The sequence below is a fragment of the Hypanus sabinus genome, chromosome 18 (genome assembly GCF_030144855.1).
Source record: "Hypanus sabinus isolate sHypSab1 chromosome 18, sHypSab1.hap1, whole genome shotgun sequence".
NCBI classification, from domain to species: Eukaryota; Metazoa; Chordata; class Chondrichthyes; order Myliobatiformes; family Dasyatidae; genus Hypanus; species Hypanus sabinus.
In genome coordinates this window covers 58264335-58282694 of record NC_082723.1, presented here as the reverse complement: position 1 = coordinate 58282694, position 18360 = coordinate 58264335, and the positions used below count along the sequence as shown (strand labels likewise).

The 18360-nt window shown below is 42.7% G+C and overlaps 1 protein-coding gene across 2 annotated transcripts in view; it reads right to left on the bottom strand.

Annotated features, from left to right (window-relative positions):
• The window catches only part of LOC132407641 (TNF receptor-associated factor 2-like), a 76863-nt gene extending 62526 nt beyond the window's left edge, over positions 1-14337 (bottom strand). Inside the window, exons 1-2 of one of the 2 annotated variants that reach the window (XM_059994430.1) lie at positions 13991-14337; positions 4832-5064 (exon numbers count right to left, since the gene is read on the bottom strand). In XM_059994430.1, coding sequence (XP_059850413.1) covers positions 4832-5064; positions 13991-13993 — 236 coding nt within the window. In that variant the 5' untranslated portion in view covers positions 13994-14337. The other variant, XM_059994431.1, reaches the window with a different exon arrangement.
• Between the last annotated feature and the right edge of the window lie 4023 nt (positions 14338-18360).

Sequence of the window (18360 nt, the reverse complement as noted above, 5' to 3'; positions counted from 1 at the left end):
CAAGACACTTTATCTTGACCCACCATATTCTCCTCCAGCAGTTTGTTTCCTTGCTTCTCTCTGACGCCCTGGTTTTTCCCAAGATTGCAAAAATCTGCCAGTAGATTAACAGGCTGATTGTGTTCTTGCACTATTAATGTTGCTTTGCATAGACTTTTTCTTCACTGTCATATAAATGCATGTCATAACTTGAACAACATGTAAAATTTGGACAATTCATGTAAAATACATAAATGATATAAATTATACACAATTTCTTTTTTGTATAATTTTTGTATGATTTCTATCATTTTTGTTCAATGTGTTGTCTGAATCTACGTTTATCAAGTTGCTGTGGGCAAGCATTCCAACGTACTTGTCCCTCACTACCCTTAGGCATACGAGTGGGAACACCCAGTGACTAATACATTACAGGAATGTGAATTCATTGAGTTATTGAATGAGTGTTTTTTGACCCAGTATGTAAATGCACCAACAAGAGGGGAGACCCGTCCAGATTTGATATTCTGTAACAATCCGGATAGAATTTTGGCTATGGAAGTTGTTGAGCCTTTTGGAACAAGTGAACATAACATTGTTAGTCTCAAGGTTTTTGGGAGAGTGTATCAGTAAAGATCAAAACCATCAAATTAAATTTCAGAAAGGCATAGATCATGCAGATGCAGCAAAGAATTCAGAAGACAAGCTGGAAGTAACTGCTTGATTTAATCAATGGGATTGATTGAAAGAGCTGCAGGACATGTTCATACCTGCGGTTAGGAGAAGCAATAAAAATAGATCAACTACATGGATGAATAAAGGTATACAAAAAATTATTGAGAAAAAAAACAGCTATAAGGAATACAGAAAAAATAGTAATGATGTTAACCACAGGGCATACGAAAATATGAGAGCTATAGTCAAGAGGGAAATTCAGATTGTCAAAAGGCAGATTGAGAACGATATTGCCAATAATGCTAAGATCGACCCCAAGAGATTTTTTCCAAAGTAAAAGAAAGGTCGAGAAGGAAGTTAAGTGTATTAGGAATAATAGTGGAGTGATAAGTTATGCAGTAAAGGACATAGAGGATACTCTCAATTCATATTTTACTGAAATATTCACCTGCAAAGATGTTAGCAACTTGCCAGTAAGTGTAGAGAAAAATAAGGTGGCTTTAAGTGAGTTAAGAGTTTTTAGAAAGTGAGGTCCTGCTTCAGCTGAAAAGGCTGGAAGTTAATAAATATTCAGGGCCAGGCAACATATATCCAAGGATAGTTAAAGAGGTGTGTAATTATAAATACAAACCCCTAACATGTATTTTTCAAGTCAGTGAAGACTGGTAAAATCCATAAGGACAAGAAATGGGGTTACGTTGTGCCGGTAGCTAAGAAGGATGACCACACTATAGACCAGTAAGCTTTATGTGTACCATAGGTAAGATCATGGAAACATTATTAAAGAATGAGCTGGAAAAGTAGCTGATAAGAACAGGCATGTTAGCAGAAAGCCAGCATGGGTTCAGAAACAGGAAAACATGTTTCACTAATATCCTGAAGTTCTATGAAGAGGCAACTAAAATTTATTATAACAATAGAGCGGTTGATATCTTTTACTTGGATTTTCAGATGGCTTTTGACAAGGTACCCCACAAAAGGTTAACAATCAAACTACAGGAGGTAGGGATTCAGGATAAGGTATGTGAATAGATGCAGAATTGGCTCAAAATCGAATTATGGTGAGAGGATCATTTTCATACCTACAGGATGTTAAAAGTGGGGTTCCAGTTCCACAGGGATTGGTTTTGATGCCACTTCAGTTTTTAACTGACATTAATGAATGGAATAAGCACCAAACAAATTAACTAGCAAACACGAGGAAATGTGCAGATGCTGGAAATTCAAACCACACACACAAAATGCTGGTGGAACACAGCAGGCCAGACAGCATCAATAAGGAGAAGCACTGTCGACGTTTCAGGCCGAGACCCTTCGTCAGGACTAACTGAAAGGAAAGAGAGTAAGAGATTTGAAAGTAGTGGGGGGAGGGAGAAATGCGAAATGATAGGAGAAGACCGGAGGGGTTGGGATGAAGCTAAGAGCTGGAAAGGTGATTGGTGAAAGTGATACAGAGCTGGAGAAGGGAAAGGATCATGGGACGGGAGGCCTCGGGAGAAAGAAGGTGGGGGGCGGGGGGGAAGCACCAGAGGGAGATGGAGAACAGGCAAAGTGATGGGCAAAGAGAGAGAAAAACATCAAACTACTAAATATGTCAGGGATGGGGTAAGAAGGGGAGGAGGGGCATTAACAGAAATTAGAGAAGTCAATGTTCATGTCATCAGGTTGGAGCCTATCCAGCCGGTATATAAGGAGTTGTTCCTCCAACCTGAGTTTGGATTCATTTTGACAGTAGAGGAGGCCATGGATAGACATGTCAGAATGGGAATGGGACGTGGAATTAAAATGTGTGGCCACTGGGAGATCCTACTTTCTCTGGTGGACCACGCGTAGGTGTTCAGCGAAACAGTCTCCCAGTCTGCGTCGGGTCTCACCAGTATATAAAAGGCCACACCTGGAGCACCGGACGCAGTATACCACACCATTTATAAAAGACCACACCGGTGCTCCTTTTTATATATTGGTGGCCACACATTTTGAGTACAATTTTGGTCTCTATATTTTGTAAGGGATGTGAAGGTGCTGGTTCAGAGAAGGGCGACAAGACTTAATTTCAGGTCTACAGGGTATGAGCTAGTAAGAAAGATTGAAAGAATTAAATCATTTTAGCCTAAGTAAACACAGAATGAGCGAAGACATGATAGAAGTGTTCAAAATTATTAAGGGTACAAGTAAGGCGGATGTTAACTGCTACTTCAAAATTGATCTATCAACAAGGACTGGTTAGCCAGGTATTTCAAGACAGCATGTGAATAGGAATTTGACAAGCTTTGTTGGGCCGAATGGCCTGCTTTTGTCAAAAACTTAATAATATTCTACTGACAATAAACTCAACTTAGCTTGATTGGCTATGGTAAATAGCAAAACCACCAAAGAGCAGGTTAAAGAAAATAAATTGATGGACACAAGGAAAATGTGAGTGAATGGGATTGATGGAATTGTGCAGCTGGGAACTCATTTGAAATATAACAATCAATGTACAATTTTTAATTGAATGCAGAGACTTGAATGGGGAGGCACGTAATTTACCATACAAATGTATCACAATGTTCTTACTTATAAAATATAATAAATCATGCTGTGATCTTGTTTCATTTGCCACATACTCCCCTGCCAAGACTCATACAAAGCAGCCATTTAGAAAGTCTGCCACATCCTCAGTTCAATAGCTTCAGTTTTCTTTTTGGAAACTTTAATGTGGTAAAAACATCAAGGAATTCAAACAACAAAAACACAAGACGAAATTAGAGCAGCTGATCAAAAGTCTAGTCAATGAACTGCACTGTAAAAGCACAACAGGAGATGAGAGAGAGGGAGAGAGTTTTACAGAAGAATTCAAAAGTTGGGGACTTAGAAGCTGAAGGGAAAGATGTCAACTGTAAAGTGAGAGTTGGAGGAGCACATGTATCTCAGAATTTCCTTATCACGTAGCCAGAAAGCATTTCAGCCCAACAAGTCCATGCAGGCTCACAAAGCAATTCACTGTCTACTAATTTTCCTTGTAGCTTTTCTCACTACATTCCCCTTAATTCCTCCCACCCCACCCTACTGATTCTATCGCTCACTTAAACAAGATGAGCATAGTACAATAGCTAATTCAGATGTTGGAACTCTAATATAGAAACTGAAAGTACTATCTGATTTGCCAAGCACTTCCAGCATTTTCTGTTTCATTTCAGATATCTAGCAGCTTCAGCATTCTGTTTCTAGATTACTTTAATAGATTCTCTCCTCCTCAAACCCAGTCACAGATTCTTATTCTTTAGTTAGATTAGGTTAATGGCCAATTCAAATTCATTACTCACAAACACAAGAGTTTCTGCTGATGCTGGGAATCCAGAGTAACACACAGAAAATGCTGGAGGAACTCAGCAGGTCAGGCAGCGTCTACTGAGTTCCTCCAGCATTTTGTATGTGTTGCTGCAGATTTGTTACTCACTATTACTTCTATGAAGGCACTTTTGTTGGTAGTTCAAAAGTGTTTCCAGAAACCATCACCCAATATACTCTTGACCAGAGACCAAAGAATATCTGGCTTCTGAGCACTCAAAGCAAGGCATCAAAGTTTGAAATAGTATCTAATGATTCAGCAAGTGCTTGCAAAGCTATGGTGGGGGCTTCAGCCTTTTTACATTCAACCAAAAGCATAAAGCCTGAAGCCCCCACCACAACTCTGAGTATGATTGCGTTGGTGCTAACCTGCACTTACGTTGTACCAGCTCATCTCTTTACAATCTGTCACAGAGTGTCACTGATCTGTGAAAATAAACTATAGCACAGCTGAAAACCTTGGCTTCCAAACCCAATGTTGGTGATTGAAGCTGGAGTCCACATGGCGGTTTTTGTGAAAATTACAATTTTTTTCCCCTCATATTAATGGATAAACAGTTGGGAACAGAACTCAATTTAGACCTTGATATGCATTGATGTTGCAACTGGATAATCAGGAACTTTCCATTCTCTAGCACCAAGCTTTACATGTGTGATTATTAAAGGGAAAATTAACTGGAACACTGAAAGGTCTCATAGTTCAAGAGCCTATCATAATTTACTCTGAGTAAATGTGACAATTTGGCTCACCACCAGTTGAATTACACCCTACCAAAGGCAAGCTGGTATCAGAGAACGGAGGAAACAGAAAGGTGCAGCCCGAAAGCTATTAGCTTGCATCTCTTACCTGACAATCCTGTTCAGACAGGAGGCACAGTAGCGGTGACCACATTGTGCCTGGAAGGGTTTCCTCAGGATCCCGTGACACTCAAAGCACAGGTACTTCCCCTCAACTTTAGATGCCAAAATTTCCTTAGGAAAACCAGCACGATTCCCCTGCGCTTGGGATTCTAACGAATTTGGTGGGCTCCTCTCACTCCTTGCTGCCATCTGTTGTAATCTCCACAGGTGACAGTTTACCTTGAAAAAGGAAATAAGCCATTACAACTTGATTAGAATTGAGAACGCATTGCTGCATAGAAATTCAGCTTCATTGGCATTTTTCAAATGCTATTAACTGGGTCATGTGAATACCACAGAGTACTTAATTACTGCACAGACCATTTTTAATCTGTACATTTCAAAATGCCCATTCATGATCGAAGAAATAGTGACCCTTGAAAAATCTACAATTTAGATATAGATTATACCCTTCTAATCCCAACATCTCAAGATAATGAAGTTCAAAAAAACAGCAGCTGCAGGAAGAATTAGCAGCCTCGTTGGAAAGTACACAAAGAGGACATCATACAAGGGCAGAACTGGTTTTACAGGCTAATCCTCCAGACACCTAAGGTAGGTGGCATTGACCATAAATCAGCTTCAAAAATAAATTAAAGGTGAGGAAATTAAATGTTCAAAGGAAAATATATTACCAGAGTGCCTACACATCACCACGTACAACTCAGATTCTTTTTCCTGTGGGCATACTTAGCAAATCTATAGAATAGTAACAGTAAGCAGGATCCAACTGCACAAGTGGATATTGAGCCCCGTCTTTTAGAATTTACTCATTACTTTTGAGCAGATTATTAGTTCTGAATGGAAATTACAGTAAACCAAGTTTATTGTCATGAACATATGTCACGAAAATTATCTTTGTGCAGCACAGTACAGCACAAACATAAATTACATTTAACTTGTACAACACAATAAATAAAAATAACCCTAAATAACCACATTAGTGTAAATTGAGGGAATAGAATTAGGGGTCTTCAGGCTCATTCAAATACATAAATGGCAGTGGGGAAGAAGCTGTAGTTGAACCTTGAGAGAAGGGACTTCAGGCTCCTGTACTTCCTGCCTGATGGCATGGCCCAGATTGTGAGGGTCCTTGATGAGGCTCCTGTACTTCCTGCCTTCCTGAGACATTGTCTCATCTGTCTGGTACTGTTATGCACCTGGATTTCTTTCAAAACAAACAATTCTGTTCAATCTAATGAAATACTGTTAGTTTGCAGAACATGATGAATAAATTACACTGTCCACTTGACAGAATCAAGTGCATCGCTTAATTCAAGTTTAAGCGATAACCTTGCCCAAGCTAGGCCATGTATAAAAGTCTACACATGACCTTCACAAGCCTGTACAATTTATTATGTGAGTAAGCTCAAACAATAAATTTTATTTCAATGCATTATGCAAAATAATGTGTCAATATCTCTGAGGACCTACCCTCTGAGGTCTCAAATGAATCAATGCAGCTATAAAGAAGGCAAGACAATGACTATATTTCATTAGGAATTTGAGGAGATTTGGCTTGTCAACTAAATCACTCGAAAACTTCTAGAGATGTACCATGGACAGCATCCTGACAGGCTGCACTATGTGTACTAGCCTCTGTAGTACCCAGGACATCTTACATTGGGTTGAGTAGAATCCAGGATCAGCCATGATGGAATGGCGGAGCAGACTCAATGGCTGAATGGCCTAATTCTGTTCCTATGTCTTATGGTCAAGGAATGGTGCCTCAGAAAGGTGGCATCCATTATTAAGGAACTCCATCACCCAGGACATGCCCTCTTTTCATTGTTACCATCTGGAAAGAGGTACAGAAGCCCAAAGGCACACACACAGCGCTTCAGGAACAGCTTCTTCCCATCTGCCATCCAATTTCTAAACGGACTTTAAAGCCATGAACCCCACCTCACTTTTTTAAATTATTTTTGCTTTTGCACTACTCTTAACTATTTAATATACATATAAACTAACTGTAATTCAATTATTTTTTCTCTATATTTGTCATGTATTGCATTGTATTTCTCCCATTAAGTTACCAAATTTCACTACATATGCCGGTGATATTAAACCTGATTCTGAAAAAAAATGAGAAAAATTGTTTTTAATTGATTTCCATTTACACACAAGAGCAATGCAGGTGCCGGCTGATTTGCTGACCCCAGGCAGAGTCAGAATCAGGTGACAAATTGTCAGCATCGGCTCCCGTCATGCTCTGCCGGTGCCCAATTGTCTCTGTTCCGAAGGACGAGAAGGGTGGTGGAAAAAAAACTGGGCGCCATAGTGGTTAGCACAACACTACTACAGCTCGGGGAAATCCGGAGTTCGGAGTTCAATTCCAAAGTCCAAAGACGTACCGGGTTGGTTAACCAATCACTGTAAATTGTCCCATGATTAGATAAAGATTAATTGGGCTTGTGGAGTTGCTGGGGCTGCATAGCTTGAAGGACTGGAAGGGCTTACACCACACTGTATCGTTAAATAAATCATCTAAAGATTTGGCACTTGATGTGATGGTGAATATGATGGTTATGATAATTCATCTAACTTAGTTTTGCATTTGATAACAGATTTAACTCTGGTAAACAAGAAAAGGATAGGAATATCTTGCAGGTGAGGTTTACACCCAACCAAAAGGTCCAATTTTTTTTAAAACCTATTCATTGACAACTGCTGATGGGACAGACATCAAGCATCTAGAAACACTTCAAAACTTCACTCCTTCCAAGTGCTCTGCTCTCCACTCCCCCTGCGTCAATCTTAACCTCACCAGCAAACCCGCAGATAAGGGAGGTGCTGTAGGAGTCTGGTGAACTCACTTCTACCTTGCTGAGGCTCAGCGCCAATTCTCAGACATCTCCTCTTACCTACACCCCTTTAATAGGACCACACTAAGGAACACTAGGCCATTGTCTCCACACCATCACCAACCTTAATGACTATGAGGATCTCCCATCCACCACCACCAACCTTATAGTTCCCGCACCTCCCATTTCTACCTCCTACCCAAGATCCACAAACCTGCTTCTCCAGATAGACCCACTGTTTCAGCTTCTTCCTGCCCCACTAAACTCATATCTGCATACCTCAACTCTTGGATCACCCTAGTTCAGTTAATTCTTACCTACATCTGTGATGCTTCACACACTCTGGACCTTTTCAATGAATTCAGGTTCCCTGGCCCCCATCATCTTATTTTTACCATGGATGTCCAGTCCCTGTACACCTCCACCCCCCACCAGGAAGGCCTCAAAGCTCTCCATTTCTTTCTGGACACTAATCAAACCAGTTCCCCTCCACCACCACTCTCCATCATATTACAGAATTTGTCCTCTCTCTAAATAATTTCGCCTTTGGTTCCTCCCAGTTCCTTCAAACAAAAAGTGTTACCGGGGCACTAGCATGGGTGCCAGCTATGCCTGCCTGTTTATCTGCTACGTGGAACAGTCTATGTCCCAAGCCTACACTGGTGACTGCCCTGCACTTTTCCTCCACTACATTGACATCTGCATTGGTGTTGCTTCCTGCACCTGTGCTGAACTCGTCGATTTCATGCACTTTGCCTCCAACTTCAACCCTGCCCTCAAATTTTCCTGGTCCATTTCTCACACCTCCTTCCTCTTTCTCAATCGCTGTCTCCATCTCTGGAGACAGCTTAATCACTATTACAAACCCATGAAATCTCACAGCTACCTGGACGATACTTCTTCCCACCGTTACTTGTAAAAACGCCATCCCCTTCTCTCAAGTCCTCTGACTCTGCTGCATCTGCTCTTGGGATGAGGCTTTTCATTTTAGAACCAAGGAGATGTCCTCTTTCTTCAAAGAAAGGGATTCCCTTCCTCCACCATCAATGCTGCCCTCAACCACATCTCTTCCATTTCACACATCTGCTCTCATCTCATCCTCCCACCTCTGCATCCAGCACATAATTCCCCTCAATTTCTGCCGTCTCCAATAGGATCCCACCACCAAGCACACCTTTCCCTCCCACCCACTTTCTGCTTTCCACAGGGATTGCTCCCTATGCGACTCCCTTGTCCATTCATCTCCCTCCTGGCACTTGTTCTTGCAAGTGGAACAAGAGCTACCCAAGCACCTACGCAGTGTCCGCCAGTAAAAGCAGACTCTCCCAGTGGCCACCCATTTTAATTCCACTTCCCATTCCCATTCCGATATGTCTACCCATGGCCTCCTCCACTGTTGTGATGAAGCCACACTCAGGTTGTAGGAACAACACCTTATATTCTGTTTGGGTATCCGCCAACCGGATGCATTGATCTCTCGAACTTCCGGTAAAGGCCCACACCTACAGCCACTTCACCATTTTCCATCCCCATTTCCCTCTCTCACTTTATTCTCCTTGCCCACCCATCGCCTCCCTCTGGTGCTCCTTCCCTTTTTCTTTTTTCCATGGGCTTCTGTTCTCTTCTATCAGACTCTCCCCTCTCCAGCCTTGTATCTCTTTCACCAATCAACTTCTAAGCCTTTAACTTCATCCCCTCCCTCCTCAGGTTTCTCTTACTGTTTCTGTGTTTCTCTCTCCCCTCCCCCACACCTTTTAAATCTACTCCTCAGCTTTTTTCCCCCCATCCTGCCAAAGGGTCTTGGCCTGAAACACACTGTATTCTTTTCCATGGATGCTGCCTGACCTGATGAATTACTCCAGCTTGGATTTCCAGCCTCTGCAGATTTTCTCTTGTTTATGTTTTAAATACTTATATTTGTTCTTGATTTTGCTATTGTTTAATCCTGATCAGGATTAAAACATCCTTGTTAAGGGCTTTGTTAAGACTATCAAGTACTGTAATATTTGCCATTTAGCCTTAAATTTGCAGTGTAAAATATTTACTAAGAAACGTAAAAGGAGAGGACTTACAGTTTAACAATTTATTTAAAAGTTTACACACAGAGTACCAGCATACAATGTGCAGTAATTTCTTTTTTGGCAGTTCTCATGCAACTGGAGTATTCATGCGATCAGCACTCCCGACCACATGGATATCACATGACTGAGCATATACCTTGCCCCAAGACAGTAATCTGTAAATTAAGCTTTATTCTGAGGGACAGGCAGAGGCCAGCTATGATAAGGAAAAGGACTGCACACACTCATTAGTAAAAGATGTATAATAAATACATATTCCATTAAGGCTCAACAGCTGAAGTGGTCCAGTCAAGAGAAACAAAAAGACAAAAAAAGTATAGAATTAGTTCTTGGGAAAAAATTAGCAAAGTTGCAGGAAAAAGGGTAGCAATGTTGCATTTTAGAGTGTATTGGAATTCAAAGAATGACAAGAAATGGAAAAATGAAATAAGAAAGGTAAATTATAAAAATGTACTAAGAACTTCTCAAGGCAAAAGAAAACTAAAATTAGCAAGGTCAGATTTGGGTCCCTCAAAAACAAGAAACAGGACAATGGAAAAGAGGAAATAAATGAGGTATTAGAAAAATATTTCACAGAACATGACAAAAAAGTATTTCCCAGATATACGTAAGAAAAATCTAAGGAAGTAAAAGTACAACTAGAAAAGTTATTTAGCTAAAAACAATTTGTTGAAGGAATTCAGTGGAACAAGCAACATCTGAGGGAAGAAATAAACTGCCAAGTTTTAAGTGAAACTCTGCATCAGGACTGAGAGTGGAGAGAGGAGCTGAGCAGTGTTAAGTGGAGCAGCCCTTCTTCGCCCTCCACTCAGTCCTGATGCAGAGCTTTCACTATAACATTGACAACTCTTGCATCTTAAAGATGGTCTTTGATCTACTGAATTCTTCCACAAAAATGCTGCTCCAGATTCCAGCACCTGTAGTTTTGTGTTTCCACATTAATGAGCTTCTAAACTGACAAATCAACAACCCTCAATGCCAGCACATGCCCGCCTCATCCGATCTTTCCAGACAAATGCTTATGTCACTAAGACTTAATTACTCAGCTCCAAAATGAAATAATCTGTTCATTCAACAACAGTAATCTTCCCTTTAGTTTCTTCAATCCTAATTACAAACTCCAACTCTTAGCACCGCATAGCTTTCTTCATATCAAAGACAAACCTCTCCTCATCCTGTTTCCAAAATATTTCAATCATGCATAGAATACAGAATAGTACAGCACAGTACAGGCTCTTTGGCACACAATGTTGTGCCGACCCTTAAACCCTGCATCCCATATACCCCCCCAACCCTAAATTCCTCCATATACCTGTCTAGTAGTCTCTTAAATTTCACTAGTGTATCTGCCTCCACCACTGACTCAGGCAGTGCATTCCACGCACCAACAACTCACTAGTAAAAAACCTTCCTCTAATATCCCCCTTGAACTTCCCACCCTTACCTTAAAGCCATGTCCTCTTGTATTGAGCAGTGGTGCCCTGGTGAAGAGGCACTGGCTGTCCACTCTATCTATTCCTCTTAATATCTTGTATACCTCTATCATGTCTCCTCTCATCCTCCTGCTCTCCAAAGAGTAAAGCCCTAATGCATACTCTCTAAACCAGGCAGCATCTTGGTAAATCTCCTCTGTAACCTTTCCAATGCTTCCACATCCTTCCCATATGAGGTGACCAGAACTGGACACAGTACTGCTAGTGTGGCCTAGTCAGAGTTTTATAGAGCTGCATCATTACCTCGCAACTCAAACGCTATCCCTCGACTTATGAAAGCTACCACCCCATAAGCTTTCTTAACTATCCTATCTACCTGTGAGGCAACCTTCAGGGATCTGTGAACAGATCCCAGATCCCTCTGCTCCTCCATACTAACAAGTATCCTGCTATCACGCACCTCCAACTTCTCTTTTCTCCTCCCAGTTCAAAAACCCATTACATCCATGGGACCTACCTTCTGTTTTCCAACTCCTTCCTGCTCACCTCTCTTTCATACACACAAAGCTTCTGTCAACCTCATTCCAAGATACTACTCACAATCCATCCAACTTCCTGGATTATCGTCCTCATTTTGTTCATCAGAACCCCAAAACAATACCATACCACCTACCTTTCCAAGACCTGTCATATATTTAACCCACACTATCTTCAAGTTATCTTTCAAAGTTACAGTGACTGAAATTTTCTCTTCCCCTATCAACCTCTGTCCCACTTGCCCAGTGCTGCATCCTTTCTTCCACTATCAATTCATTATAATTCTGCACTCCCAACAACCTTGTCACATTTGCCACATCCACCCATCGTCCACTCTCTGCCTCTCCCATTGTCTCACCTACTCCAGTTTCCACCACCTGGTGCCACCAACTCTCTCTGGCTCTGCTTTCTGAAAGAGCTATCCATGGTCCTCCCACCACAACCAATCACTCCTATATCCACTACCAGTGCTCACTTCAACTCTCTGGCCACTATTTGCTGACTCTCTCCTTTGATTGGGTATTTGGTAGTTGTGGAATGGCTGTATCCCAGTCACATCAGCCATACTTTTCAAAACCTGCATCACACCACCAACCCACCACCTCCCTATGCTCCTACCAGCCCAACTTTCCTACAGTAAAATCTACTGATCATCTACCCACCAACAGCCACCTAAGATTGAAGGCCCTATCCACTCTGTGCCAGGCACTGCAGCAGCCAAGTGAGGAGAGCAGAACCATTCCACCGTCTGGCAAGAAAAACATGTGTTCAACTGGAAGAAAGTTTAAGAGCAACTGCTCTAATATTATAAATCCAGCTTCAGACTTCTCCCCTCCCTCAGGCCCTTGATTTGCATCATTTCCCAAAGTGCTAACTCCCCAAAGTTATGCTCATTCTAGATTCACGTGTGTAACCGACAATCCAATCCTCCACAAAGCGCAACGGGATTATCATACTGTCCAACTGGCACCTATACAAACATAAGTCAGAAAAAAACCCCATAAAACCAACTGTTTTACTTCCCTACATCTGCTCACTCTCTTCTACTATGCATTGTCCATTAATTGACCAGACCTAGATGCAGCAAGGCTTGGTTAAAATTCAGGATAATTAAACAGTATTTGTGCCATACAAATGCCCCAAACTGTCCAACTACAAGAAGACTCCTTCCACTAACATTCAATGGCTCAGCAATGACAGTCTTCAATTTCAATATCCAGGAGAGCACATTCAACCAGACCAACAAACTCAATGGTGCAGCTGTAAGAGATTAAAGACACAACACCCTGCAGTGACTGGCTCACCTTCTGACTCTCGGAAGTCTTTCCTCACCACAAAGACAGTATTCCATCAAATTTGTCAGTTAGGTGTAATAACAGAGCTGGACAGCATCCAGGGCAAAGCGGCTGTTATAATTTCATGCCATCCTTGATATGTAAAGTTTATTTCCTTTACTGTCAGCACACTGCAGCTACATGCACAACGGTTATTCCAACCGCTCTGAAACCCACAACCTCCATGACGGCAGTAATAGTTCAGGTGTAGGTTTCCTTTCCTCCCTCATACCGTGCTATCTAAATGCCCACTGTCAGTGGGTTTCATTTCTACCAGCGAGTACAGCCTTTTAAGGCAGCATTTTAACGCTTTATGATAGATACTAAATGCTTGCCTTCCCAGCACTACGACTGGATTATTTCGACGAATAAACATACTTAAATAGCAGCAGCAGGCGAGGTGTGCTACCGCACATGAAGACTATATCAACACGTCTGCCTTATGACCCCTTAGTCGTTTCCCCCAAACCGTCCCTAGGCCAGTTGTATCTGCAAAGCTGAACAAAAGACTGAAGGCAACAACTGCGGCCTCCCGGACCGGATTACTCCACTCCCATCTCCACACAATTATCGTCGTTAGCAAACATTATGCGCCAGCCCGACACCGATTCTGGAGCCAGACCACCACCGGCCCAGGCCCGGACACTCCGCCCTATTTCTGCACCAGCTTCCGAGCCCAGGCCACAGCAGATTCCGCCCTGTTATCGGTGCAGGAGGAATTGCTGCACCGTTGAGTCCGAGAGAAGCCTCAAAGAGCGCTGGTCGGTGCTAGCTCCCTTCCGCAGAACGTAGCCTAGCCCTGGGCTCCCTCAGCGGCTGAGCCGAAGAGCACAGTCCGCGCTGAAGCGAGCTAGGCCCCAAATCCAGCAGCAATTCGCTAGCCACAGCCCGCTCCCCGAAGCCCGAGCCCCACTCACCATCCGCTCCACGGACCGCTCCCGACGCAGTCAACAGAACAGCAGTTGGGCGGGGCCAGTACGGCAGGCCAGCTCAGAGGTAGAAGCAGCTTTCATGACTGCGAAATCAAACAACCCGAGCCCTCACTTAGACACCTTGAACCCGTAGACCCATAAGCCGAATATTCGGCCTGAAGCACCCCGAACTCCTACACCCCAATAATCCTGTCCACGGACCCCAACTCTTCAACCATCCTTGAACCCCCACACCTAGATTCCAACCTCCCCGCACCAACCAGCTTGCACTTGTTGTCTCAAAGCAATCCCACACGTCTACGCCAACAAGCTTCACACCCCACCCTAAACTCCACAACCCCAGAGAGCAACACTGAACTCCAATATCTCAAATCTAAAACATAAACTGAACGCCCAACATCCTGTGCTGAAACTGAAAAATCTCCTCCCACCCCATTCCACACCTGAAGGTCATAATGTCAGGTAGGTTATAAGGTCAGAAGTTCTGGTGTTAACTGATGATGAAGCAACTTTCAGCAGCATTCTCAGATATTGCAGCAATTCCCATCCCAATGTTGCAAGTGATGGGCTTGCAGTCCAGGCCTGGGCTAATAGGTGAAAATAACACTTGCACCAAACAAGTGCCAGGCAATGACAATATTAAACAAGAGAAAATATAACTATCACCCCCTCACATTCCATGGCACTACCAACATTGAATCTCCCACCATCAACGTCCTGGGGGTTACCATTGTCTAGAAACTAGTAGAATGTGGCTAAAAGAACAGGTCAGAGGCTAGTAATTCACTTCCCAACTCCCCAGTCCTTCCGTCATCTATGAGACACAAATGAAGGATGTGAAGGAATACTCTCCATTTGCCTGAAAGAAGCTGCAGAGGGTCAAAAATTTACTTGGCTCCATCTTGGATACAAAGTACCCAGGTCATCTTCAGGGAGCGGTGTCTCAGAAAGGACTCCCAGCACCCAGGCATGCCCTTTTCTCACTATTACTATTAGGTAGGAAGTACAGAAGCCTGAAGGCACACACTCAGCGATTCAGGGACAACTTCTTCCCCTCTGCCATCCAATTCCTAAATGGACATTGAACCCATGAACACTACCTCACTTTTCTAATATATATTATTTCTGTTTTTGTATGATTTTAATCTATTCAATATACATATACTGCAATTGATTTGTTTCTTTTCACTTTTTTTCTTTTATATTATGTACTGCATTGAACTGCTGCTGCTGCTAAGTTAACAAGTTTCAAGACACATGCTGGTGATAATAAACCTGATTCTGATTGCCTGGATGAATGCAGCTTGAACAATGCTCACGAAAACTCATCACCATACAGGACATGGTAATCTACTTGATAGGCACCCCCACTGCAACTATTCACTCACTCCACCACCGATGCACAGCAGCAGCAATTTGTACCATATTCACGACGGATTACAGCAACTCACCAAGACTTCGTAGCAGCTTCCAAACCCACAACCTCTACCAGCTGGAAAGGCAAATGCAGCAAAAGCAGGGGAACATCACCACCTGGAAGTTTCCCTCCAACCCACACAGCATGGTGACTTGGAAACTGACGAGTCAGTTCCTTCTGACTCGTGGCTGGGTCCCAAAATTCCTGGAACTCTTTCTCTCTAGCAACGTTTTGCATATATAATCATCTCAATGATTACAACAGTGCGAGGACAATTAGGGAAAATGCTGTCTTAGTCCACCAAGCCCGAACAACTCTCACACCTCAAGCTCAATAACCTCATCCCAAGGCCAATCCTGAACCTCAACCATCTCACTTCCAAACCCCACTAAATCCTTCATCAAAATATCACAAATCCCCTCCACTAAACCTAACTCCAAATCCACCTCTACCCCACCAAAACCACTGAATCCTTACTAAATTCTCCCCTCAGCTCATCAAATCCTCCTACCAAGCCTACCAGAAGGCCACCAAATCCTCCCTTTGCACCCCACCAATTCTTCCCTGAACTTCAGCCACCCCAAAATCATCCAACTCTTCCCTCAAACCTCAACAGATCTTCCCTGAACCATTGTCTTCCCTACACCTCTGGTATTTCTCAGAATGATACCCACACCTCACCTCCTACTTAATCCTCCCAAGCCATATCAAATTATTCTCAAACCTCAAATCCTCTTCTCAAAACCCCAAATGCTTCCTACACACTAAAACCACCAAATATTTGCTCCTGCATACCATAATTTTTTTCTTGAAACTCCATAAAAACTATACTCACAACTAAACTCTCTAACATGAATGAAATCACTCCATACTCTATTGAACTCCAGCTTATTCTCCCCAACCCAAACCTCACAACCAGTCTCAAAGCCTGCTTTTCAACACCCCACTCCTGAGCCCCATCGAATTACGCTCCCTGAACTTCAGCATTCCTGCTCTTCAAATATGCCTGACAAAATGCTCTTATCCAAACCCTCTGCATCTCACTTTGAACCTCCCCAAATAAAGATGTTAACCCTTAAAACCTAACCCCTATTTCCCCTCAATCTTCCAACCTATCCCCATTCTTTCCTCAAACCACCTACTTCTCACATTCTCTTTGAACCCAGATATAAGAAAACAGCAGAAGCAAGCCAACTGTCCCTCCAGTACGATCAAGAGCGAACTGTCCCAGACATCATCCAGTCTTCTATGCCCCACAGTCTGGGTTTTCTGAAACATTGTACACATTTGTAAATATATCTATTTCCTTTTTAAAGACCCCAAAGATCATGCCTCCACAACAAGAGAATTCCTGGGGTTCACAACACTCCATTTTAAATTATTGCCCTCAGTCATAAAACTATGTTCCTTTTTTGGGATTCTTCCGCAAATGGAAACATCACAAAATACCCCACCAACTCATAAATTTGTGAAAAGTTCACACCTCGTTCTTCTGAATTCCAGAGAATATACATGATTTCCTTAGTTACGTGCGAAGGGCAACCTTCTCATCTCAGGAATTAACAATATTCTAACCCTGAAATTCCTTCTAAACTGAAATACCTCACTCTAAAAAACCCAGAGCTCCACCCGAGCACACAGAAAATCCCACCATGCTCCTTAAATCCAAATCTTTATCCATCTAGACCCCAAGTTCCTCCATTCTCCACCAATCATCATCTACCTTGACCACTATCTTCTCAATCTTCATTCATCACTCCTAACCTAATTCACCCTGCATGCCATCAATATCTCCTTCATCTTCAGAATCACCTATACTTTCTGATATCAGGACCTCAATCTTTTAAATCCCTATCATTTCCCTATGCCTCCATCCTCCCTCAGAATGCTCAAATCTGTTCTTCTTTAATTCTTTCTTCCACTAAATTCCCACTGTCAAACATCTACTTCCAACCAAATCCCTGAATCCCTCACCCCACTCCAGTATCCCTACTCTCTCTCTAACAAAGCTTCCCCATTTACCTTAACACCCTGTGCACCCATACAACCAGGTCCAAATCACTGCATCCCACACCATCACATGTATCCAGTTCTCATCCTAACTCCTACAACACAATACTCCTTCACCCAGACGGCTCCTGGTTCACTTACACTGAAAAGCCACCCCAATCTTTCCTCTTCCACCACCAACACTGTTCTATCTCTCCCTCCCAATACTCCAATCTTTTCTTTCCCTTGACATCCTTCTCTACCTTCAATCTCCCAATCCTGATTTTCCTCTGCATTCGACCTTTAATATTTCTCCCACCTGCATCCATTCTTCCTCCTTTCCTTGACTTTTTTCCAATCACTCCCATTCCCTTTACACCCCTTCTTTCCAAATTCCTTAAATCCCATTTGCTCTCCCACATTGCCTCCTCTCCACACAGACCCTCCCTTGATCCCCACCCCTTTTCATCTATCCTAGCCCACTAAATTCACACTCCTTACACCAACTACCCCATCCTCTCATTCTAACATCCTCCACTGTCCCACCAGGCAATCAGCATTCCATCGCTTCGCACCACATCACCACTCCTGTTCACTGTCTACCCTATATTGCAACCTAACCTCCCTTATGAAAAGGTCAAGGTGTTGGGCCGGAGGCGAGGGTTGAGTCAATACAGCTCGCTGCTCTGAATCTCTGCGCTGAACTGAGGCCGTGGCCTGCAGCTAAAAGGCTCCTTAATCGGCTGCAGTAATGACTGGCTCTGCAGCTGTGGACTCACTTTAGTGAACTTCCGTTCTGAATGTTATTTGCTTACTTTTATTGTTTGCATGATTTTTTTAAAATCTGCACATTTGGTCTTTTTTTAATGGGCTTAATTGGGTTTCTTTGTTTTGTGGCTGTCTGCAAGGAGACACATTTCAAGAATGTACATATTATACGTACTTTGTT